The sequence below is a fragment of the Ovis aries genome, chromosome 15 (genome assembly GCF_016772045.2).
Source record: "Ovis aries strain OAR_USU_Benz2616 breed Rambouillet chromosome 15, ARS-UI_Ramb_v3.0, whole genome shotgun sequence".
NCBI classification, from domain to species: domain Eukaryota; kingdom Metazoa; phylum Chordata; class Mammalia; order Artiodactyla; family Bovidae; genus Ovis; species Ovis aries.
Window position 1 is genome coordinate 80,400,507 of NC_056068.1, and position 26,306 is coordinate 80,426,812.

At 41.6% G+C, this 26,306-nt stretch overlaps 2 protein-coding genes and 1 pseudogene across 2 annotated transcripts; 1 reads left to right on the plus strand and 2 right to left on the minus strand.

The window, feature by feature from the left end:
• Positions 1-1,896: 1,896 nt before the first annotated feature.
• LOC101106713 (olfactory receptor 5B2-like) lies at positions 1,897-2,831 on the plus strand (annotated as a pseudogene).
• A 5,455-nt stretch (positions 2,832-8,286) lies between these two features.
• LOC101106967 (olfactory receptor 5B2-like) lies at positions 8,287-10,489 on the minus strand. The gene is made up of 2 exons (XM_012096661.3): positions 10,484-10,489; positions 8,287-9,252 (listed from the first exon to the last, which is right to left on the minus strand). Exons 1-2 carry the CDS (start codon positions 10,487-10,489, stop codon positions 8,287-8,289), a joined length of 972 nt encoding a protein of 323 aa, XP_011952051.3.
• Positions 10,490-24,745: 14,256 nt separating this feature from the next.
• LOC101107385 (olfactory receptor 5B2-like) lies at positions 24,746-25,684 on the minus strand. The gene has a single exon (XM_004016491.4). The coding sequence runs from the start codon at positions 25,682-25,684 to the stop codon at positions 24,746-24,748; it is 939 nt and encodes a 312-aa protein (XP_004016540.4).
• Positions 25,685-26,306: the final 622 nt, after the last annotated feature.

Below are 26,306 nucleotides of genomic sequence, written 5' to 3' on the forward strand. Positions count from 1 at the left end.
TAGTAATAAGAGAAAGGATGAGTTTCTAAAAAGAGGTTCTGGGAATTCCCTGGCAGTCAGTGGTTAGGACTCCAGGCTGTCCCTGCCGAAGGCCTGGGTTAATCCCTGGTTGGAGAACTAAGATCCCACAAGCCACACGGACTGGCCGAAATAAAAACAAAAAAGAGACCCTTTCAACCCAAGCTAAAACATAGATTTTAAAGGCGGAACCTGAGCAAGAGAATCACTCGCATGGAATGACCAGAGGAGCCACTCTGGCGGAGTGGAGGGACAGCTGTGGAGGGACAGCCTGGGAAACCCTGGAGGACACAGGAAAACGTCAGTGGACTGAAGGGGAGAGGAGGGCCGCAGCACTACAGAGCTCACCCACGCCTGAACCGTGCACCGCACCACCCACGCTTCTCAATCACGGAGGTGACCAGCTCACCTTAATACTAACATTACATCTGATGTGATCAGACTGTACTCAATACCCAGCATTTTACTCATTGCTTTTAATATGTTTTATCTCCTTTAATTCTCATAATCATACCTTGTTCAGTCTCGTTAAGCAGGGACTGGGCTCAGCTGGTAAAGAATTTACCTGCAATACAGGAAACCTAGGTTCAATCCCTGGGTTGGGAAGATCCCCTGGAGGAGGGCATGGCAACCCACTCCAGTACTCTTGCCTGGAGAATCCCATGGACAGAAGAGCCTGGTGGGCTGCAGTCCATGGGTTGCAAAGAGTCGGATGACTGAGCGACTAACACTTTTTTAGTCTTATTACTATTGTCACTTTGTAAATGAAAAAGATCGGTTCAAGGGAGTTAGGTCAGGCTCAGTGATTCCCAGGTAGTGGGTGGCAGGCTGTGGGCATCGCATCCCAGAGCCCAGGCTTCTTGCTGGATGCTGCACCCCCCTCGCTGAATTGTCTCTGCAGGTTGTACAGCCCCTCCCACCCCAGTTACCCCACCACGGGCACAGGGCAAGTGTCTCTCAGTTTCTTCACTGTGAAACAAAGGCTGGTTTAGAATACTGGAGACAGAGTAACTGCAAACTGAATTAAGTTCAACTTGATTTTAAGCTCAGTTAAGACAGTGGACTTACACTGGCAGTGTAATCACTCTGAGAGTGAAAGTCCCTCGGTTGTGTCCTACTCTTTGCGACCCCATGGACTGTAGCCCTCCAGTCTCCTCTGTCCATGGGATTCTCCCAGCAAGAATACTGGAGTGGGTAGTCATTCTCTTCTCCAGGGGATCTTCCTGACCGAAGTATTGAACCCAAGTCTCCTGCATTGCAGGCAGATTCCTTACTGTCTGAGCCACCCCGGAAGCTGGGTACAAACATTGTTCTGGCAGTCATAATTTTATAAACTTAAATACAATACTCAGCCTCTGTGCTTCTTGAGTTAAATGGAGATAACAATCAATCTCATGAGGTTGTTGAGAGAAATAAAAGAAAATACATGTCAAGTGTTCAGGGCAGTTTGGGGCACTTGAGCAATTTAGACCTAAGTGTTTACTAGGCTGAGAAAAGCTGAATTAACAGATATATTTATTTAAGACAGTTCATCTTAATCAGGACATAATATTTTCTACATCTCAGTTCAAGAACTTACAAAATTTAAAAGTTGGAAAATGATCCATGAAGATGCCTCAGCTTCAACAGTGTGAAACTCTACAGATACTTTGTGGCTTAAATTTTGTTTAGTTTGTACTTCAGATGTGGAGAATCTTGAAGTTCAAATGATCCCATTAATGAAATATTTGTATATGTGTATATACACACACACATATATACACACATATGCGCCCACAGTACTGAATTAATTTCACTTTCACTCCCCCGCTTGTTTATCACTGTGTCCCTTTCCTTTTTCTTCGCCATAGGACCTCCTTTGATTCAAAAACTGCATCCATGGAGAATAATACAGAAGTGACTGAATCCACCCTGCTGGGACTCACCAGTGCCCCAGGACTGCAGGTCCCCCTGTTTATAATATTCACGCTCATTTATCTTGTCAACGTGGTTGGAACTGTGGGACTGATCCTGCTGATTCTCTTGGACTCTCGTCTCCACATTGCCATGTACTTTTTCCTTACAAATGTGTCTCTGGTGGACTTCTGCCACTCCATAGCTGTCACGCCCAAGGTGATGGCTGAGCTCCTTGTAGGAGGCCAGGTCATCTCCTACCATGCACGCCCTGCTCAGAGATCCTTTTTTGCAGCATTTGCCGCTGTGGAAAGTCACCTGTTGGCCTCAATGGCCTATGACCGCTACGCAGCAGTGTGCGACCCCCTACTTTATAACACCACCATGACAGCACGTGTGTGTACCTGTATGGCTGTGGGTCCCTACTTCTGTGGTTTCCTGAATCCCTCCATCCACACGGGAAACATCTTCCGGTTCTGCTTCTGTAGGCCCAATGTGCTCCACCACTTTTTCTGCGATGTCTCTCCTGCCCTGATAAACGCATCAGTGAGCTGATTCTCCATGTGGTGGCAAGTTTCAGCATTGTGTTTGTCCTCCTGGTTATCTTGATTTCCTGCCTGTTCATATTTACCACCATCTTGAAGATGCACTCGGCTGAGGCATATCAGAAGGCTTTATCCACCTGCGCGTCTCACCTCACCACAGTCTCCATCTTCTGTGGGCCAGGCATCTTTACGTACTCCCAGCCCAGCTCCAGGCATTCCATGGACACAGACAAAATTCCATCTGTGTTCTATACCATGGCCATCCCCATGCTCAAGCCCTTGATCTATAGTTTGAGGAACAAGGAGGTCAAAAACGCTTTCAAGAAGTTGGTTATGAAGGCAAAATTTTCTAAGCTTCATCTTTTAAAGTTGTAGGATCCAAATGACTTAGTTTCATTCCCCTCGGACCTTCATCATGCAGTAATTCACATTTTAAGGCTCATACTGCCCCTAAATTACTGAGGTAACACCATTCCTTCTTCGAAAATCTATCATCTAGAAAAACAAAAAAAATTATGTTCAAATATGTGATAGTTGATTGAGGATGGCCAGAAGGGACCTTAAGAATACTAAAATCCTGCTTGTAGTGAATTTTGTTAATTATATTTTATTTATTCACATGTTGATATTATCCTTATCATGTGGCAATGCCAGCATATATGAAACATGGCATGCAGAGACCCACTAGCAGAAGCATATGTGAGAATCTCGTCCTTGCACATACGCACAGGAGTGAGAGATTTATTAAAGGAGTTGGAGTATGGCTAGCTTTTAAATAAAAATTTAAAATAATCAATATATGTTCATGTCTGACATTATTTATCTAGTTGAGAAGCTGCTTAAAGAGTCCAGAATGAAGAAAATTGTGACAAGGGTTTTTAATAAAAATATATGATTTTATTGGATGATTTATTCAGCACCACATTTGTATAACATTTTACAGAAATCAATATCTCTGTCTTTAGTGTGTCATCTGATAGAAAGAGTAGGTCACAGGATGATCTTGAGAAGCAAGAAGCCCACAGGACAAGAAAAGGTGATCAGTCAATAATAACGGAACTTTCCAGTTGTCCCATATATGACCACTATCTCTTACATTTTGAAAAAAAATGCACTAATAGTCATGTCATCCATTTTCCTCCCTGGAAATACTATAAAATGGCCAAAGCCACTCACTCATAAATCTTCTGGTTTTAGATGAGCCTTGTGGCACCTTACCTCTTCTAGGCACTCACCCCACTTCTTTCACACCGCTTTCCTTGCTGTTCCTGGACAATCTCAGCGTGCTTCTTCCCCAGGGTGTTTGCACTCACTGCTTCTAAAGACCAAAGGCTCCCACTCCTTCAGGCTTGCTTCACTGTTGCCGCATCATGGCTCCCCTCGCCCCTGAACGCTGTTCCCTTCTTCCGTTCCTTGCTTTATTTTCCTTTGCTCTGGTCAATGCCCAAATCCTATTTATTTCCTGTCTTAAGGCTTTTTATAGTCAATGATTTGACTGTGCCAGGTCTTAGCGGTGGCATGTGAGATCCTCACGGTGGCACGTAGGATCTGTTAATAGTTCCCGGAACAGAGTTAGGACCCAGGCCCCTGCAATGGGAGCATGGAGTTTTAGCCACTGCACCACCAGGAAAGGACCTTATTTCCTTCTTTATCCATTCATTTACCTTTCTCCCCAAAACGCACACTACACCAGAGGAGTGACTTTGTCTTCTTTATGAACAACTTCATGCACAACACATGAATGATGATCTGATTCATACTAATAGTTCAATAAACGTTTGTTTAAAGAATTCAGTTTGGTGCCCAGAAGTCAATATATCTGAATCATTGATAATTATAGTTCACTACTCTTTAGAGAATTCTTCAGATAATAATTTTAGGGCATTTCAGGAGATACAGCTTTTTTTTCTATATTCTCACTCACTATTTGTACCTTAGGACAAATTAGTTTTTTGGAAACCAACAGTATTAAGTGATTAATATCAAACCATATATAAATTTTTCATTAGTGATTTTTCATTAAGGGGAAAATAACACGTGAAATGAATTTTATTTAGTAAATCAAAAAGGCAAACTATGAGACTATGAGAAGTTTCCTACTTGATACAATTTGCAAATTTTCTTAATAAATAATTATTCATTTAACTCAAATGATTCTAAACAGACAAGACGTACATAATTCTCACCCAGTTTCCTCTATTTTTAACATCTTCAGTTCAGTTCAGTTCAGTCGCTCAGTCGTGTACGATTCTTTGCGATCCCACGAATTGCAGCACTCCAAGCCTCCCTGTCCATCACCAACTCCCGGAGTTCACTCAGACTCACATCCATTGAGTTGGTGATGCCATCCAGTCATCTCATCCTCTGTCGTCCCCTTCTCCTCCTGCCCCAATCCCTCCCAGCATCCCAATGAGTCAACTCTTCGCATGAGGTGGACAAAGTACTGGAGTTTCAGCTTTAGCATCATTCCTTCCAAAGACCACCCAGGGCTGATCTCCTTTAGAATGGACTGGTTGGATCTCCTTGCAGTGCAAGGGGCTATCAAGAGTCTTCTCCAACACCACAGTTCAAAAGCATCATTTCTTCGGTGCTCAGCCTTCTTCACAGTCCAACTCTCACATCCATACATGACCACTGGAAAAACCATAGCCTTGACCAGATGGACCTTATTTTATCATATTTGTCAAAACTAAGAAACCAATATTGACAGGTTACTACTATCTGAAACTTCAATAGTTTGTTCAGATCATCACTGATATTTTCAATTACGTCATTTCGCTCTCACACATCTAATCAAGGGCACAACATTGCATATATTTGTTGAATCTCTTTATTCTCCTCTTATTTGCGACAGTTTCTCGGTCTCCTCATTTTTCTTTCCCTTAATATCCTTAAGGAGTACTGGACCAGTGTTTTGTTGAAAGTCTTTCAACATATGTTTGCTGATTTTTTGGTCACAGTTATACAGAATGTATAAGTTTTGAGAAAGGAGAAGTAACCTTTGTATCACATCCTATCAGATAATACATTTTACCAACAAGACTTGTCACTGGGGGATGTTAACCTCAATCACCTCCTCAAGAGACTTTTGCCAGGTTCTTCAATGTAGTGCTAACTTTTCTCCTTTCACACTCTGTACTCCAGAAAGAAGTCATTAAGTTCAGCCCACATTAAAGGTAGAAGGGAGTATAACTATATAGCTTAGAATTTTTCTACAAGGAAGAGTTATTTATTTCCTCGCTATTTGTATCGGCATGCAGTCGCGTATATTTGCTTTATACTTTGATCACACTTGATGCCGTGGTATTCATTGCATTGTTCAAGATGCCCCATCTTTGGCTATTCACAGCACGTTTCGTTTTATTCCTGTTTCCTTCTAATATGCCCCAACCCTTTTGTTTTTTGGGTTCCTCCTTATTTTCTGGAACTACAAGCTATTCCAGGTTTATTCGTTATTATCCTTGTCCCAATCCTGTAATCAGCTAGTTCTCCAAAGAACCATACTTCCTTTTATTCAGTTCAGTTCAGTTGCTCAGTCGTGTCTGACTCTTTGCAACCTCATGGACTGCAGCAAGCCAGGCCTCCCAGTCCATCACCAACTCACGGAGTTTACTCAAACTCATGTCCATCAAGTCAGTGATGCTATTCAACCATCTCATCCTCCGTCGTCCCCTTCTCTTCCTCTTCTCTCCTTCCTTTTATTAGATAATGATATTTAGTATTGAGTGGTGTGTTGGGTATAGTTGTTGCTACTGGGCATCACTTATTACAGGCCCTCTAAGCAGAGAAACCTGGAATAAATATTATAGATAGATAGATATAGAGATATAGAGATAAATAGATATTTATATCTATATAGATATAGATAGTTCCATGAAAGGAAAAGTGAAAGCGAAAGCGTTAGTTGTTCAGTTGTGTCTGACTCTTTGAAACGCCATGGACTGTAGCCCACCAGGCTCCTCTGTCCTGGAATTCTCCAGGCAAGAATCCTGGAGCCGGGTAGCCATGCCCTTCTCCAGGGGCTCTTTCTGACCCAGGAATTGACCCCAGGTCTCCTGCATCGCAGGTAGTTTCTTTTACCGTCTGAATCATCAGGAAGACAGTTTCATTGTTCTGACAAGGGCATCGAGTCAGTATCTATCATCCCAGTACCATACAGACCAGTTCTATCACTCTAAATAGTTCCTTATGTGTCTCTTTTGCAGAAAACAGCTCTTCTTTTTGCAACCCACCAACAATGAACAATTTGGAAAGGAAACTGATAGCTGTACAGTTGATCTTTGAGCAACATGTGTTTAAACTGAACGGGTCCACTCATATGTTGATTATTTTTCACTAAACATGTATAAGAGTAGTACACAATCTGTGATCGGTTGAATCTGCAGATGTAGAATTGCAGATATGGAGTTGCAATTTGTTTTAAACTTATATGTGATTTTTTTAACTGTGCAGAGAGCCCATGCCTCTAATATTGAGGAGTGTTTGAGGCTCAGCTGATTTGCAATAGCATCAAAAGGAAGAAAATACTGAAGGATAAACTTAATCAAAGAACTGAAAGACTTGTATGTACACTGAAAGTTACAAAGCATTGTTAAAAAAAAACTAAAGATGATACAAAAAAAGGAAAGATAGTCTATATCCATTGATTGGAAGACTTAATATTGTTTAAACAGCCATACCACCTCAAGCAGCCTACAAATTCAATGCAGTCCCTACCACTGAGCCAAAAGTACTCAAATACATTCATGTTGCTACAGCTTATGGTCAATTCTTGCCAATGGAATGTATTCAGTAATAATGTGTATAGCGTCTACATCACTTTCTTGAAAAGAAATTATTTTTCCTCTAGCTTACTTATTTCTCCTTTCCTCTAGATATAATAATTATAATGAAGACAGACTTTCAAGACTCTAGGCAATGGTAGAAAGAGACAATGTGGAGTGAACTTGGTCCCAGGATGACGGAGACACATAAGTTCTCTAGATAATTCCTTTCCACCATGCTGCATTAGCTACCACTATTTGAGAAATAAATAGTTCTATTTTAAAATCCACTATGTTTTGCCTCTCTTTGTTACAGAATTTTCACCTAATTGTGATAAATAAATTATGAGTAGAAATTCTTTGCAGTTCTTTTCCTCAGGAGACAGAGTCTTTTTCTTCACGTCTGGATCTTAACCATCCTTTTGACCTGCATTGATTAGTATAACATGGTCAAAAAAAAAATGTCGTGAATTGGGAGTCTGGACTTGAAGAAGCTTTTTAGTTTTGCTATCACACTGTGAGAATGTTAGCCTGAAAATATTATGAGAAAAAGCTTTCCAGCCTCTGGAGGATCAAAGACCATGTGTAGAAGAGATAGACAGCAGCCAGAGTCAGCATCCAGGTACACAGGGGCATCTTTAAGCTTTCAGCCCAGCTGACCATGCAGAAAATAGGCAACCTCATGAGTCCACGTGAAAGCAGAAAAATAAACGCCCTGCCAACCATAGAACTAAGAGAAATGAAAACAGTTGTTCTGAGCTTCCCTGGTGGCTTAACTGGTAAAGAATCTGCCTGCAATACAGGAGACTTGGATTCGATCTCTGGGTCAGGATGATCCCCTGGAGAAGGGAATGGCAACCCACTGCAGTATTCTCGCCTGGAGAATCCCATGGACAGAGGAGCCTGGTGGGATACAGTCCTTGCGGTCACAAAGAGTTGGACACATCTGAACAATGAACACTTTCACTTTTCACTACTACTTTAAGCCACTAAGTTTCTTGGGAGTTTATCACAAAACAGTAGCTAACTGATTAGCAATACATATTGTATAATCTCTTTAATTAAATCTATGTACTGAAAAGAAGCTTCATCTTCTCAATGGCTCTCCTGAAAGCATTACTAACCTCTTTATTCCTTAGACTATAGACGAGAGGGTTCGACATGGGGATGATTATTGTATAGAACACAGATGCCATCTGGTCGGTGTCCATAGAGTGACTAGAACTTGGCTGTAAGGACATGAAGATCACAGTTCCATAGAAGATGGTGACAGCAGTGAGGTGAGAAGAACAGGTGGAAAAGGCTTTTTTCCACCCCTCAGCTGAGTGCATTCTCAGGATGGCAAATAATATAAACAGATAGGAGCTCACAATTACCATCAGGGCAAAAAAGACATTGAAAGCTGCTAGAATAAAGAGCACCATCTCATTTACGTAGATATCAGAGCAGGAAGGAGCCAGGATTGGAGGAATATCACAGAAGAAGTGATGGACCACATTGGAATGGCAGAAGGAGAGGCAGAAAGTGAGTCCAGTGTGGATGGCAGACTCAGCAAATCCCCAGACATAGCAGGCCACAACCATCTGAGCACACACACTGGGGGTCACAGTGCTGGCGTGATGTAGAGGCTTACACACGACGGCATGCCGATCACAGGCCATGGCAGCTAGGAGCAAGCAGTGTGCACTGGCAAAGGCCACAAAGAAGAACACCTGAGCCACACATCCCCCATAGGAGATGACCTTATCTCCTGTGAGAAGCCCGGCCATCACCTTGGGAGTCACAGCTGAAGAGTAAACACAATCCACCAGAGAGAGGTTACTGAGGAGAAAATACATGGGGGTGTGGAGACGAGAGTCCAGCAGAATCAACGTGATCATCCCAAGATTTCCGGTGAGAGTGATGAGATATATGAGCATGAATATTATAAACAGGGGGACTTGCAACTCTGGGGCATCCATCAGTCCCAAGAGTCTAAACTCATTCACCTCAGTGCTGTTCTCCAGGAAGGACGTTTTGGAACGATGTTTCACCTGTCAGAACAAGGGAAGCAAAATGGATGAATTATTGACGCGTGGAGGATGACTTACTGCCCATCCTGTCACCTGAATGACAGGAGCACGCCTTCATACCACTCTCAGCTCAGCTCAGCTCAGCTCAGCCATGCCCAACTCTTTGTGACCCCACGGACCTCAGCACACAAGGCCTCCCCGTCCATCACCAACTCCCGGAGTTTACTCAAACTCACATGCATTGACTTGGTGATGCCATCCACCCATCTCATCCTCTGTCGTCCCCTTCTCCTCCTGCCTTCAATCTTTCCCAGCATCAGGGTCTTTCCCAATGAGTCAGCTCTTCGCATCAGGTGGCCAAAGTATTGGAGTTTCAGCTTCAGCATCAGTCCTTCCAATGAATATTCAGCACTGATTTCCTTTAGGATGGACTGGTTAGATCTCCTTGCAGACCAAGGGACTCTCAAGTGTCTTCTCCAACACCACAGTTCAAAAGCACCAATTCTTTGGCACTCAACTTTCTTTATAGTCCAACTCTCACTTCCATATGTGACTACTGGAAAAACCATAGCTTTGAGTAGATGGACCTTTGTTGGCAAAGTAATGTCTCTGCTTTTTAATATGCTCTCTAAGTCGGTCATAGCTTTTCTTCCAAGGAGCAAGCATCTTCTAATTTCATGGCTGCAGTCACCATCTGCAGTGATTTTGGAGCCTCCAAAATAAAGTCTGTAACTATTCCCGTTACTTCTTCATCTGTTTGTCATGAAGTGATGGGACCAGATGCCAGGATTTTAGTTTTCACTCTCCTCTTTCTCTTTCATCAAGAGGCTCTTTGGTTCTTTGCTTTTGGCCATAAGGGTGGCATCATATGGATATCTGAGGTTGTTGATATTTCTCCCAGCAATCTTGATTCCAGCTTGTGCTTCATCTAACCCAGCATTTCGTATGATGTGCTCTGCATATAAGTTAAATAAGCAGGGTGACAATATACAGCCTGACGTACTCCTTTCCTGATTTGAAACCAGTCCGTTGTTCCATGTCCAGTTCTAACAATATTGCATAGGATCCTGGAATGTTAGGACCATGAATCAAGGCAAATTGGAAGTGGTCAAGCAGGAGATGGAAAGGTTTAACGTCAACATTTTAGGAATCAGTGAACTAAAATGGACTGGAATGGGTGAATTTAACCTTGATGACCCTTATATCTATCAATATAAGGTTCCCACTAACCCTGAGACTGGCAGCTTCTCACCTCCATCTTGCCGTCTGTAAAGGCACGCACTGTATTCACTAGTTCCTGACCCCACTCAGCTATTCCAAACAACCACTTAATTATGTATTGTATGTATAATTATGTATTATATATTGCTTGGGCTTCCCTGATGGCTCAGCAGGTAAAGAGCCTGCCTGCAGTGCAGAAGATGCAGGTTCAATCCCTGGGAAGGAAAGATAACCTGTAGAAGGGAATAACCACTGCAGTATTCCTGCCTGGAGAATCCCATGAACAGAGGAGCCTGACGGGCCGCAGCCCCTGGGGTCACAAAGAGTCGGACGTGACTGAACACATACACACTGCTAATGCCTATTGCTTAGTTTTATGTGGGTTAAAAGTTGTGCTTCCTCTGCAGATTACTTTTTCTGAAGACTTTTTTTGACGTGGGCCAGTTTTAAAATCTTTATTGGATTTGTTACAATATTGCTTCTGTTTCACATATAGGTTATTTTGGCCTGGAGGCATGTGGGGTCTTAGCTCCCTGACCAGGGATCAAACCCATACCCCCTGTACTGGAAGGCAAAATCTGAACCCCTGGACTGCCAGGGAAGTCCCTATTTATACTTTTATCACTGGCATTCCTAAGCAAGACATCACTCCTATTCACTGAGCACTTACCGTATGCCAAGTAGTCTGAGAAGAATAAATATTTCATTTGATCGTCTCAGCTCTCCTATGAGGTTATCACCTGAGAAAAAAGTGATATATCACTGTCTTTCTGGAGGCAAACAGTGTAAAGAATGAGATTCTCATCCAAGCAACTGTGCTCTACTTGAGGTCTAAGAAATGGAGAGTCAATTGCATGTTAAATGCAAATTTTCGACTGTGCTGAGGGTCACTGCCCCTAAATCTCATGTTGTTCGAGAGTCAGTCTTACTTAGTGAAATAAGTTTAAGTCACAAGATGAATCCAGGATGGTTCATCCTGATGGCTGTCAGAGACGGGGGAGCAGAGGGTGGGAGAAATGGGCGAGAGAGTCAAATGATACAAACTTTCAGTTACAAAATAAATCATGGGAACATAATGTACATTATAGTCAATAACACTACACTGCATATTTAAAAAAACTGTATCTCTGTATGGTGACAGATGTTATCAAGACTTATTCTGATGATCATTTTACTATTTATACCTTCTCCAGGGGATCTTCCCAATCCAGGGATCGAGCCTGGGTCTCCCGCATTGCAGGCAGACGCTTTAACCTCCGAGCCACCAGGGAAAAGATTTTACTATATTTACAAATATCAAGTCACTGTTGTGCACCTAAAACTAATAGATAGAAGACAGAAAAGCACAGAAAGTAAAGGCACATTTCAGATAAAGATAAGCTAGGGCGCCATGGAAGTTGTATTTCTGCCGTACGTGTGTACGCGTTATAGGTGGGTAGATGTGCTGAGCGACGACGTAAATCATATTTTTTTCTGTAGATTTCTTATTCAAAAAGCCTAAAGCTTTTGATCTCTGGCTTCTGAAGTTACACCTGAGACTGCTCTAGTAACACAGGACCATGTACTTCATGATGTGTCCCATGGAGTTCATTTAATGATTTATTCATGTCTTCATTTGTCCACTCAGTGCCCTGGTAAACATTTACTGAGTACCCACCATTTTCTGAGTGCCACCCTAAACACAGGGATTGTGCTCAGAAAAATATCATTTTCTATTCCTTGAGAAAAATCATTTCTTAGTTAGTGAAGGTTGTTGAAATATCTGGACTCTGGTTTCGGAACATGAGAGCATTAAAACTCAAGATTTTAAACTCCAAAGAAATTCACGGGGACACACTGCCTTTGTAACTTTACACAGCACATCCTGTAAGACCACAGACTAAACTAGGCCATAGAACTGATCTAGAAATTTACCTTACTTTTCAAGGAAAGTGGCACAACTTCCCTTGTGACCTTCAAATTGGTAGTCCCACTCAAAGAGAAAGGATCCTATTGAAGCTTTTTCTTCATGTCTCATCACAAAGACTGAAGTTCTCCAGAGGCAGAGAGATATAAGAAAAATGTTAATTTTTAAGTGAGGATGATAAAATACTTTCAAATGTGTCACACAGGGATGTTGCTGTGAGGACAAATAGGAGAACATCCTTGCATGCACTCTATAAAGGGCTGAGCAACTGCAAGAAAGGATTATCATACTCACCATGGACATTTTAGCTTGGGGTTTTATCCCTGATCATTGTTACAGGCTCAGAGTAGTATGCCTGGGAAATAAGTCCACTTAGTAAAATGGACAAACCATTACCTCAAGATAACAAACGGACTGGTCCATCTAAAATGATGTCAGAGTCATTTGGGATGTTACAGGCCAGTGAAAGGAAACCAGATGGAGTTATGTGTATATGAAGTTATCAGGGGATCAGGTACCCAGGAGGGAAGTTATCAGCTCTCATTCCACCTGGAGAAGAAGCAATTAAACTGTCCGTAGAGACCTACCTTAGTTTGTGAAGGCACAACACGATATATCTACAATACTAGGGGTTATTTCTTTTGATAGTGCAGACACCTTTAGAAGAGATTGTCACTAACTTTCCTGATAGGATCAGACAGAATCATGAGAGGAGTAATGACAAGTGTGCTAGGACATAAATTCCATTATCTCACAGCAACGTGACTTCCTAAATTCACAACAAAGCTGTTACAGGCTGCATAACCCTTCTGCAGCCTTCCTTTATAAAAAGGAGGTGATGATAGTGCCTGCTTCTTATGGATGTTCTGAGGAACGTATTAGTTAATGCTGATAAAGTTCCTCAAACAGCCTGATACATGGTAAGCTCATCAAATACTACACAAAACAAAGTCTTAATTTTCTTTGTAAAAGAGCCTCCATTTCTGAAAGTGTGATTTTCTCTAAAATAAATCATTTCTGCCTTGTGGTGGTGGTGTACAGCCGCTAGGTCATGTCCGACTCTGTGATCCCATGGACTGCAGCACGACAGTCTTCTCTGCCCTTCACTGTGCCTCAGTGTTTGCTCAAGTTCATGTCCATTGAGTCGGTGATGCCATCCAACCATCTCATCCTCTGTCATCCTCTTCTCCTGCCCTCAATTTTTCGCAGCATCAGGGTCTTTTCCAATGAGATTGCTCTTCACATCAGGTGGCCAAAGTACTGGAGCTTCAGCTTTGGCATCAGTCCTTTCAATAAATATTCAGGGTTGATTTCCTTCAGGACTGACTGGTTTGATCTCCTTGCAGTCCAAGGGGACTTAAAAGTCACCATGAGTTAATTTCAAAGACCCTAACATATAGCTGTGGGATTGGGGGTGCATGTGAATAATTAACAAACCAAGAAATAAGACAGGGGAGGGTGAAAACACGAACTTTCTTAAGGTGTCGAAAATTGCAAAGCAAGGATTCATCAGTAGCACGTTTGCTTTTTTCCCTCCATTTATGGACAAAGCTGAACAATTCTGGGACTCCACCAAAACAAAAATTCAGATATATTTCTATGTGAAACTGTAACATGACCACTAGGAGTTTCCATTTTTCTGGAAGTTCTTTACCCTCAGTTCAGGTCCATTGCTCATTTGAGTCTGACTCATTGCGACTCCATGGACTGCAGCACGCCAGGCCTCCCTGTCCATCATCAACTCCTGGAATTTACCCAAACTCACATCCATTGAGTTGGTGATGCCATCCAACCATCTCATCCTCTGTCGTCCCCTTCTCCTCCTGCCTTCAATCTTTCCCAGCATGAGGGTCTTTCCCAATGAGTGCGCTCTTCGCATCAGGTGGCCAAATTATTAGAGTTTCAGCTTCAGCATCAGTCCTTCCAATGAACACCCAGGACTGATATTGTTTAGGATGGACCGGTTGGATCTCCTTGCAGTCCAAGGGACTCTCAAGAGTCTTCTCCAACACCACAGTTCAAAAGCATCAATTCTTTGGTGCTCAGCTTTCCTTATAGTCCAACTCTCATTTCCATACACGACCACTGGAAAAACCATAGCTTTGACTAGATACACCTTTTTTGGTAAAGTATTGTCTCTGCTTTTTAATATGCTGTCTAGGTTAATTTCATGGCTGCAGTCAGTATCTGCAGTGATTTTGGAGCCCCAAAGAAATAAAGTCTGTCACTGTTTTCACTGTTTCCCCATCTATTTGCCATGAAGTGGTGGGACCAGAGGCCATGATCTTAGTTTTCTGAATGTTGAGTTTTAAGCCAACTTTTTCACTCTCTTCTTTCACTTTCACTGAGAAAGACTCTTTAGTTCTTCTTTGCTTTCTGCCATAAGGGTGGTATCATCTGCATATCTGAGGTTATTGATATTTCTCCCAGCAATTTTGATTTCAGCGTGTGCTTCCTCAAGCCCAGCGTTTCTCATGATGTCTTTTGCATATATGTTAAATAAGCAGGGTGACAATATGCAGCCTTGACGTACTCCTTTTCCTATTTGGAACCAATCCATTGTTCCATGTCCAGTTCCAACTGTTGCTTCCTGACCTGCATACAGATTTCTCTGGACACAGGTCAAGTGGTCTGGTATTCCCATCTCTTGAAGAATTTTTGAGTTTGTTGTGGTCCACACAGTTAAAGGCTTGGCATAGTCAATAAAGCAAAAATAGATGTTTTTCTGGAACTCTCTTGCTTTTACAATGATCCAACAGATGTTAACAATTTGATCTCTGGTACCTGTGCCTTTTCTAAAACCAGCTTGAATATCTGGAAATTCATGGTTCACGTACTGTTAAAGCCTGGCTTGGAAAATTTTGAGCATTACTTTGCTAGTGTGTGAGATGAGTGCAATTGTGCGGTAGTTTGAGCATTCTTTGGCATTGCCTTTCTTTGGGATTGGAATGAAAACTGACCTTTTCCATCCTGTGGCCACTGCTGAGTTTTCCAAGTTTGCTGGCATCTTGGGTGCAGCACTTTCACAGCATCATCTTTTAGGATTTGAAACATCTCTACTGGAATTTCATCACCTCCACTAGCTTTGTTCGTAGTGATGCTTCCTAAGGCCCACTTGACTTTGCATTCCAGGATGTCTGGCTCTAAGTGAGTGATCACACCATCGTGATTATCTGGGTCATGAAGATCTTTTTGTATAGTTCTTCTGGGTCTTCTTTCCACCTCTTCTTAATATCTTCTGCAACTGTTAGGTCCATACCATTTCTGTGCTTCCAGAAATGGACGTTCTTTACCCTAACTTTTCCTATTTTTGATAATTCCCCAGGATGTGAAACTTGGTAGAAATCTACACAACAGTATGTTCAAGGGTCTACTGGAGAACCTCTAGAGAGGCATGGTTTCAAGCCCTGGTTCTGTCCAAACTGCCCTGGACCTCAGGCAAGTTATTCAGTGTCTGCAAGCCTCCATTTCCTAAGTAAAATGGGAATAATAGTACCTATTCATGGAGTTGTTGTGAGGATTAAATAAGTTAAGACACGTAAAGCACGGAAAACAGCATCAATGTTCTAAGAAACTATATAAATGAGAGCTATTACTACTGTCATTGGGCTTCCCTGGTGGCTCAGAGGGTGAAGCATCTGCCTGTGATGCGGAAGACCCAGGTTCGATCCCTGGGTTGGGAAGATCCCCTGGAGAAGGAAATGGCAACCCACTCCAGTATTCTTGCCCAGAGAATCCCATGGACAGAGGAGCCTGACAGGCTGCAGTCCATGGGATTGCAAAGAGTTGGACACGGCTGAGTGACTTCACCTACATTTATTATTCTCATTATACTTACCACACTCACTGCCCAGCCAGCAGCAGCAGTACTTATCTCAGTCAAGGGGATGCCACAGATAACATACCGAAGTTGGGACAGTCAGAACTTGTTGATATCCGGTGCTGTGGCACGTGACATTAGCAAAGGGCCTGCAGCTGTGATTATGACAGCCTAAGGTAGAAGTGATGGATGTGTCAGAGGAACTGTCTTAACAAAACTGTCTCAGGGGTTTATCTTGCCTGAGTTTCCTGCCTTCCGGTTTCCTTTGTTTAACACTGATTTCCTGAGCTCAATTAGCCATCATTCTTCTTGGTTTTGTGAGTACTTCATTATTCTTCCAATAAACTCCTTTCTGTTAAGTTGGCCAGAGTGGATTTCTGCTCTGTCCATCCACAATCCTGACTCAGCAACCACATCTACGCGATGGGTGGGGCCGGTGATGCCGGAGGAGACCCCACTGGAAGAGGCGGAGTGCTGCCACCACAGTCGCTCGGCTTCCCCAGCGGTCCTGTCTCACACTTCAGCTCCCACGGGGGTCATGACTAGGCTTCTCGACACAATGCCAACCATGGAGAATTTTGTGGATTTCATGTCCTAAATATAGGAGGAAAAGACATGCTCCTTTGTCTCTTCTTACTTGCATTATCTTGGCCTATTTACACATTACCCTTGATGTTGGACCAAATAATTCAAAAGCATTCCAACTCAGCTGGGAAGAAAATAAAATAAAAGCCATGAAAGAGAAACACACTGCAGTCTGTTCTCAGGTTTCCTAATTCAACAGTATTTTAATATAAATGCATAGTAAGTCTTTTAATTGCAAGTGACCAAAAGAAAAAAAAGTATAGAAAGTACCCTAATGCTAACACCAGAAAAATGCATTAAAATCGAAGAAAGTTACAGACCAATATTTCTCATGAACATAAATGCAGAAGTCCTCAACAAAATATTACCAAACCAAATCCAGCAAAGTATATAAAGAATTATACCCCACAACTAAATGGGATTTATTCCATGTATGCCAGGCTGATGCAACATTTAAATATCAGTCACTGTAATCTGGCATATTAACATGCTAATAAATAAAATAACATGATCATATCAACTGCTGCAAAAAAATTATTTGATAAAATCCAATTTCATGATAAAAACGCTTAGAAAGCCAGGAATAGAGAGAAGCCACACATAAGTAGGGAAGGCTGAAAGGACCAGCAGGATGAATGTATTATTTAGCTTAATGTAGATATAAATGGGTTGATATAGAAAGAAGCACACCTTTGGACGTATATGTTTGTTATTGTTATTAAGTCTCTATGTCAAGTCTGACTCTTCTGTGACTCCATGGACTGGAGTCCACCAGGCTCCTTCTGTTCATGGAATGTCCCAGGCAAGAATACTGGAGGGGGTTGCCATTTCTTCTTCAGGGGATCCTGACCCAGGTATTGAACCTGCACTCCTGCACTGTAGGGGGATTCTTCACCACTGAGCCACCTGGGGAGTCCAAATATGTTGGTTAATGTACATACATATTTCCTAGTTTTATCTTCTAAGAGCACCTAGAAGTGGGACCGAAGTAACAATGAGCCTTCCTGGCTCCTGGATCCTATTTTGTAAATATCTTCCTCTAATAGATTAAAGCCGAGCTCTTTGAAGAAATAATTTATTAATTCTGGGACTGAGCAGGTTAAATACAAGATGACCCTGAGTGTCTTGTAACTCTCAAACATAAATAAGTGTTCAAATATAAAAGGATAAGGGACATGTCAAAAGGAAACAGGAAAAAAAATATTAAAGAGTTTCCAATGATCAAACTTGGAAAAAATTTAAGCAAAATAAATAAATAAATATAATAATGGATTACAATACAGAGTGCACAGTAAGTATGTGTTCCTATGGTTACATAAACAAATAATTGAATGAATAAATAAGTGGTGGAGAAAAGATAATTTTTTCCCTTCATAAGCATTCTAAATAATTTATTGGTATATTCTCCTCCACTGCAGGAGGTCAACCTTAGTCCTCCATAGCCTGGAGGATCAACTAGACTTAGTGAGTTGCTTACAAAAAAAAAAAAAAAGAAAAGGGAGAAATTTTCTTTACACTGGACAACATAGAAAAGCTACCTTGGGCCAGTGACTGAAGTTAATATCACAGCATCAAGTCATGTTGTTTACATGTATCCCCTTATATAAGATGATGAAAAGGGGCTTTATTCTTCACATAAACCCCCAACCTTCATCTAACAATGATAAAAAATTTCAGACAAATGCAAGTTAGGAGACTTTACAAAATATTCCCCAAAACTTTAGGATTATGAAAAATGAGGAAAGACTGAGAAACTGTCATAGACAAGAATAAATGAAGGAACCATGAGCTGTTGACTCAGTGTTGTTCCTGAGTTGTCTCCTGAAACAGAAAAAAAATTGGTTGGAAAAAATTGCAAAATCCAAATAAAAGCTAAAGTTTAGATAATAGTAACACCAATTTGATGTCCAAGTTTGACAAAGGTACCTGGTGGCTCAGCTGGTAAAGAAGCTGCCTGCAATGCAGGAGACCTGGGTTCGATCCCTGGGTTGGGAAGATCCCCTGGAGAAGGGAACGGCTACCCACTCCAGCATTCTGACCTGGAGAATCCCATGGACTGCACACAGAGAATCGGACATGACTGAGAGACTTTCCCTTTCACACATGGTAAAGACAATCACAGTAGGGTCAGGGAATGGGTATATGGGAATTGTCAGCAATACCTCTGTAAACTTTTTAAAATTTTAGAATACTCTAAAATTTTAAAAATATTTAAAATAATAATAAAATGATTCTAGCAGGAGAAACATTCCTCATCGCGTAGACTTTAGAGCTAGAGGGAATGTCACTAGTATCCCATCAACATACACTAGTGAGATAAATTTAGGCTTGTCCCACTAGAATCAGCATGACTGCCTTAAGGCATTAAAGTGAAATCACTCAGTTGTGTCCGACTCTTTGAGACCCGTGGACTGTAGCCCACCAAGCTCCTCCATCCATGGGATTCTCCAAGCAAGAATACTGGAGTCGGTTGCCATTTCCTTCTCCAGGGCATTAAAGCACAGTCTTATAAACCTTGAGATGCTGAAGGCTTCTAATTGCATAAAGATAGAGAAGACAAACAAACAAATACCATTGTGTAGCTTTATTACAGATCACTGGAAGGTAAAAATCAAGTGATAATTATGTCTCATACTAGCTTACTGAATATAGGTTATATTTACATTCAATAGGGGTATTTAGAGTTATTAATATGCTACTGGAGGTCAGTGGAGAACTAACTCCAGAAAGAATGAAGGGATGGAGCCAAGGCAAAAACAATACACAGATGTGGGTGTGACTGGTGATAGAAGCAAGGTCCAATGCTGTAAAGAGCAATTATGCATAGGAACCTGGAATGTCAGGTCCATGAATCAAGGCAAATTGGAAGTGGTCAAACAGGGGATGGCAAGGGTGAATGTCGACATTCTAGGAATCAGCGAACTAAAATGGACTGGAATGTGTGAATTTAACTCAGATGACCATTATATCTACTACTGTGGGCAGGAATCCCTCAGAAGAAATGGAGTAGCCATCATGGTCAACAAAAGAGTCCAAAATGATCTCTGTTCATCTCCAAGGCAAACCATTCAGTATTGCAGTAATCCAAGTCTATGCCCCAACCAGTAACGCTGAAGAAGCTGAAGTTGAACAGTTTTATGAAGACCTAAAAGACCTTTTAGAACTAACACCCAAAAAAGATGTCCTTTACGTTATAGGGGACTGGAATGCAAAAGTAGGAAATCAAGAAACACCTGGAATAACAGGCAAATTTGGCCTTGGAATGCGGAATAAAGCAGGGCAAAGACTAATAGAGTTTTGCCAAGAAAATGCACTGGTCATAGCAAACACCCTCTTCCAACAACACAAGAGAAGACTCTACACATGAACATCACCAGATGGTCAACATCGAAATCAGATTGATTATATTCTCTGCAGCAAAAGATGGAGAAGCTCTATACAGTCAACAAAAACAAGACCAGGAGCTGACTGTGGCTCAGATTATGAACTCATTACCAAATTCAGACTCACATTGAAGAAAGTAGGGAAAACTGCTAGACCATTCAGGTATGACCTAAATCAAATCCCTTATGATTATACAGTGGAAGTGAGAAATAGATTTAAGGGCCTAGATCTGATAGATAGAGTGCCTGATGAACTATGGCATGAGGTTCGTGACATTGTACAGGAGAGAGGGATCACCACCATCCCCATGGAAAAGAAATGCAAAAAGCAAAATGGCTGTCTGGGGAGGCCTTACAAATACCTGTGAAAGAAGAGAGGCGAAAAGCAAAGGAGAAAAGGAAAGATATAAGCATCTGAATGCAGAGTTCCAGAGAATAGCAAGAAGAGATAAGGAAGCCTTCTTCAGCGATCAATGCAAAGAAATAGAGGAAAACAACAGAATGGGAAAGACTAGAGATCTCTTCAAGAAAATTAGAGATACCAAGGGAACATTTCATGCAAAGATGGGCTCGATAAAAGACAGAAATGGTATGGACCTAACAGAAGCAGAAGATATTAAGAAGAGGTGGCAAGAATACACAGAAGAACTGTACAAAAGAGATCTTCATGACCCAGATAATCATGATGGTGTGATCACTCACCTAGAGCCAGACATCATGGAATGTGAAGTCAAGTGGGCCTTAGAAAGCATCACTACAAACAAAGCTAGTGGATGTGATGGAATGCAGTTAGAGCTGTTTCAAATCCTGAAAGATGATGCTGTGAAAGTGCTGCACTCAATATGCCAGCAAGTTTGGAAAACTCAGCAGTGGCCACAGGACTGGAAAAGGTCCGTTTTCATTCCAATCCCGAAGAAAGGCAATGCCAAAGAATGCTCAAACTACTGCACAATTGCACTCATCTCACATGCTAGTAAAGTAATGCTCAAAATTCTCCAAGCCAGGCTTCAGCAATACGTGAACCGTGAACTCCCTGATGTTCAAGCTGGTTTTAGAAAAGACAGAGGAACCAGAGATCAAATTGCCAACATCTGCTGGATCATGGAAAAAGCAAGAGAGTTCCAGAAAAACATCTATTTCTGCTTTATTGACTATGCCAAAGCCTTTGACTGTGTGGATCACAATAAACTGTGGAAAATTCTGAAAGACATGGAAATATCAGACCACCTGACCTGCCTCTTGAGAAATCTGTATGCAAGTCAGGAAGCAACAGTTAGAATTGGACATGGAACAACAGACTGGTTCCAAATAGGAAAAGGAGTACATCAAGGCTGTATATTGTCCCCCTGCTTATGTAACTTCTATGCAGAGTACATCATGAGAAACACTGGGCTGGAAGAAACACAAGCTGGAATCAAGATTGCCAGGAGAAATATCAATCACCTCAGATATGCAGATGACACCACCCTTATGGCAGAAAACGAAGAGGAGCTAAAAAGCCTTTTGATGAAAGTGAAAGAGGAGAGCGAAAAGTTGGCTTAAAGCTCAACATTCAGAAAATGAAGATCATGGCATCCACTCCCATCACTTCATGGGAAATAGATGGGAAACAGTGGAAACAGTGTCAGACTTTATTTTTTGGGGCTCCAAAATCACTGCAGATGATGACTGCAGCCATGAAATTAAAAGATGCTTACTCCTTGGAAGAAAAGTTAGGACCAACCTAGATAGCATATTCAAAAGCAGAGACATTACTTTGCCAACTAGTCAAGGCTATGGTTTTTCCAGTAGTCATGTATGGATGTGAGAGTTGAACTGTGAAGAAGGCTGAGTGCCGAAGAATTGACACTTTTGAACTGTGGTGTTGGAGAAGCCTCTTGAGAGTCCCTTGGACTGCAAGGACATCCAGCCAGTCCATTCTGAAGAAGATCAACCCTGGGATTTCTTTGGAAGGAATGATGCTAAAGCTGAAACTCCAGTAGTTTTGGCCACTTCATGCGAAGAGTTGACTCATTGGAAAAGACTCTGATGCTGGGAGGGATTGGGGGCAGGAGGAGAAGGGGACGACCGAGGATGAGATGGCTGGATGGCATCACGGACTCGATGAACATGAATCTGAGTGAACTCCGGGAGTTGGTGATGGACAGGGAGGCCTGGCGTGCTGCAGTTCATGGGGTTGCAAAGAGTTGGACACGACTGAGCGACTGAACTGAACTGAACTGAAGAGTTAATTATACATTTAGCATATGAAGTAATTTTCCAAATTGAATCAAATGTTAAAAACTTTTAATAGTTTCTTATGTTTGTGTCTTTTGTGACTTACTATATAGAATCTATCCGATGTTACTCGCCACTTAATGAGACATAATTCCAAAGGGAAAAATGTTTAAGATGGTTTCAGATTATCTATTGGATGCTGTGGGTCCCAAAAGTTCATTGTGTAACTGAGAGTGGGTCTGACTGCTCACCACTCAAAAGTCATTAAAGGCAAGGTGGGTGGAAAGGGAAATTTGCTTCATTTTGGATGATGGCAACTGCCAGGAAGAGCAGACTCCTGTCCAAAGGCCAGCTCTGTCCCCAACCCCAGCCGTCAGAGGGCAAGAGCTTTCGTAGGCTGAGGGAGGGAGCTACACGGAGACACGACGCAGTCAGCTCTGACAGTCATCTTGAAACTGGTCTTTTGTGGTCTGACCAGTGTCCTTTGGATTGTTTTAATGACAATGAGTCTGCAGTTCCAGGGTTACTTTGTTCCCATGTTTTTTTAGGCCAATTCTTGGAACTGTGGCAGCTTTTGTCATGACTACAGGCTGGTCATCATGTATCGTCATGTCTCCCCCTGGTGGGGGTTTCAGTACCTATGGCCCAGAATACTATCCACAGCCCTTGAGAAGGGGCTAAAGGGCCTAGACTTTGCTTGCTTACTAAACTAGTATTATTTGGTCCCCTTGACTATGTGCCTTTGTTTCTGTGCCTTCTCACTTCTCTGCCCCCACCAGCTTTCTTCCACTCTAGTCATTTTATCTCTTTGAAAATTATCATGTGAACATGCTATTTCTCCAAAATGACTGAGTCAAGGTGGAAATATTCTTATAATCCATTAAATGCCATGCTTATGTAGCTTCCCATAAAATGTGCCAATAAAATGACACCTTCATTTGAAAAATGACAAAACTCTTCCTCTACATTGGACAATTTTTCAATTAAATAAATAAAGGTTCAACATAACTTTATATTCCAATACCCTAATTTATTTTGATTTTACTAAGGGGAATACACTGTAATATAATCAACAGCAGTTCAAAGATTTAACATATAATGCAGAAAAGACTCAATTTATTTGTACTTTTGCCAATTGTTTAGTGAGAATCTACTGTGAAACACAGAACCAGTTAGGTACGGAGAATCACATGATGAGAAAAAGAGATAAAGTCACTGTTCTTAAGGAACTTACATTCTAGCTGGGGGAAATAGTTAACAAACCAGTGGGCAAATAAATATACAAGAGTGATTGTTGATAAGGATTATAAAGAAAAATACAGGGTTAAGTGTTGGTGTGTAAGGGGATGAGAGAGTGTTTTATAAAGATAGTCAGGGAAGTCTCTGGGTTAGGATAACATTTAAGGACATTCTGAATTAAGTAAGAGAAGATTCCACTCGGAGCAGCAAATTCAAAGGCTCTGATGCAGAAACATGTGACGTTGTCAAGAAATAGCAAGTGAATCGGTGTGAGTGGAGCCCGGAGAAGACTTGAAGAGCAAAAAGGTGACCTAACTCAACTAAAGTACGAACAAATGAGAAGCATCAACCATTTCAAAGTATTTTCAGACAGAAAAAATGCACAATGTTATTAATACTCTGCATTTTTTAAACATAATTAAACTTTGTGATCATATATAAATAATGGAAAATGCTTTTATTTTCTTTATTTTTCTTATATTCAAGTTCATTCATCCTTTTGAAAATTGTAATGTGAACATTTGGTTTTACAAAATGACTCAGCCAAGACAGACATATAACTTCATTTAAATGTGATATTTATGTGTCTTTCAATAAAATGTGCCAATGAAGCCCATCCTTTCATTTAGGATTACATAACTTTTTTTTTTTTCTTTACCAATTAAGGGTCTTAAAACAGATATTCCATTAAAGAAATAAGATTAGACATAAATTTGCATCCTAATAGCTTTAAATTAATCTTAAATTATTGTGCTATAAACCACCTGCACCACAAATTTACGAGGGCCATGTGTGTGTCATCATATGCCCACACAGAGCATACATATGTGTTTCTGTTCATGGACTTGCTGGCCCCACTGATTCACATGTATGTTTGCACTGCCATGTGATAGAGAAAATGCCTGTGTCGCAAGCGAATAAGTCAAAAACCATTAGAAATGTCTTTAAGAAGCAGGACTCAAAATGTCTTATGCTTTACTTGAGCCATATTTAGTTCAAGTATCACATATATTTTATTTTTATTATACAACAGATTTCTGAGTGGTAAGAATATAACTTCAGCAATTAAATGTACTTCAAGGCTAAAAATGTGAATGGAAAGACTTAGAGGAACAAAACTAGATTACTGTACATCAGGCAGCATTAAAACCCTAGAGAGGATTTCACCTTCCCCCAAACCTTCTTGAATGCACTTTTCACCTCTTTGTTCCTCAGGCTGTAGACTATAGGGTTCAGCATGGGGATGACCATAGCATAGAACACAGAGGCCACTTTGTCTGCGTCCATGGAATGGTTGGCGCTGGGTTGTAAGTACATGAAGATGATGGTCCCATAGAAGATGCTGACTGCCGAGAGGTGACTAGTGCAGGTGGACAAGGCTTTTTGGTATCCCTTAGCTGACTGCATCTTCAAGACAGTGATAAATATGAGAAGGTAGGAAATAAATATTACCAGAAGAGCAAAAGAGACATTAAAGCTTGAAATTAAAATGAGAACCACCTCTCTAACATGTTTATCAGAGCAAGAGAGAGCCGTGAGAGCTGGAATATCACAGAAAAAGTGATGGACCACCTTGGACTTACACAGAGAAAGACTGAATGTGCCCCCAACATGGATGGAGGCATTCATGAATCCACAGACGTAGGAGCCTATGGCCAGACGGGCACACACACTCGTCTTCATGGTGATGGTGTAATGTAGGGGTTCACACACTGTGGCGTGGCGATCATAGGCCATTGCAGCTAAGAGGAAATTTTCCACACTGGCAAAGGCTGCGAAAAAGAATATCTGAGTAGCACAGGCATTGTATGAGATGACCTTGTCTGCTCTAAGAAACCCAGCCATCACTTTCGGTGTGATAGCTGAGGAGTACCCAAAGTCCACCAAAGACAGATTAATGATGAAAAAGTACATTGGGGTGTGGAGACGGGAGTCCAACAGGATCAGTGTGATCATCCCCAGGTTTCCAAAAACACTGATGAGGTAAATGAGGGTGAAAACAATAAAGAGGGGGATCTGAAGTTCTGGAGCATTGGTGAGACCCACCAAGATGAAATCTGTCCCCTCTGTACCATTCTCCATGGGAATTTTCCAAATTCTCTGTGGTAATGAGAAAGCAAGGAACATCTGGTAGACAGCAAAGAGTTTGCACTGGGATCATAGAAACACCCGGTTATTTTGTCACTTTATGATGGCAATAAATTGTTCTTGATTCTCCGATCTAAAGCATAGGTTTGGTCTTCCCTGGTGGGCTAGTGGCTAAGAGGCTGCCTGCCGATGCAGGGGGCATGGGTTGGATTCCTCATCTAGGAGAGTCCCACATGCTGTGGAGCAACCAAGCCCAGGCCCCACAGCTGTTGAAACGCACACACTCTAGAGCCCAAGCTCCACAACAAGAGAACTCACAGCAGTGAAAAGCCCATGCACCACAGCCAGGAAGAGGCCCTGCTCACCACAACTATAGAAAGCCCATGAGCAGCGACAAAGACTCAAAACAGTCAGGAAACTGGGGAAAAAATAAAGCATAGAGAGGAATAAAAAACTTAGCAAATGAATTCTCTAACAGTTACATGCTGTTGAAGCTGAAAGATCCATGCAGATTACATTGTCAATTTCCCACTTGTGCAAAGGAACAAGCTGAGGTGCAGAAAAAATCTTTATTTGTTTTATATCACACAATACATTGACCACCTGATGCGAAGAA

What these genes read in the sequence shown, in the direction of transcription:
- LOC101107385 (XM_004016491.4), bottom strand. Translation starts at nt 25,684, where the DNA reads ATGGAGAATGGTACAGAGGGGACAGATTTCATCTTGGTGGGTCTCACC.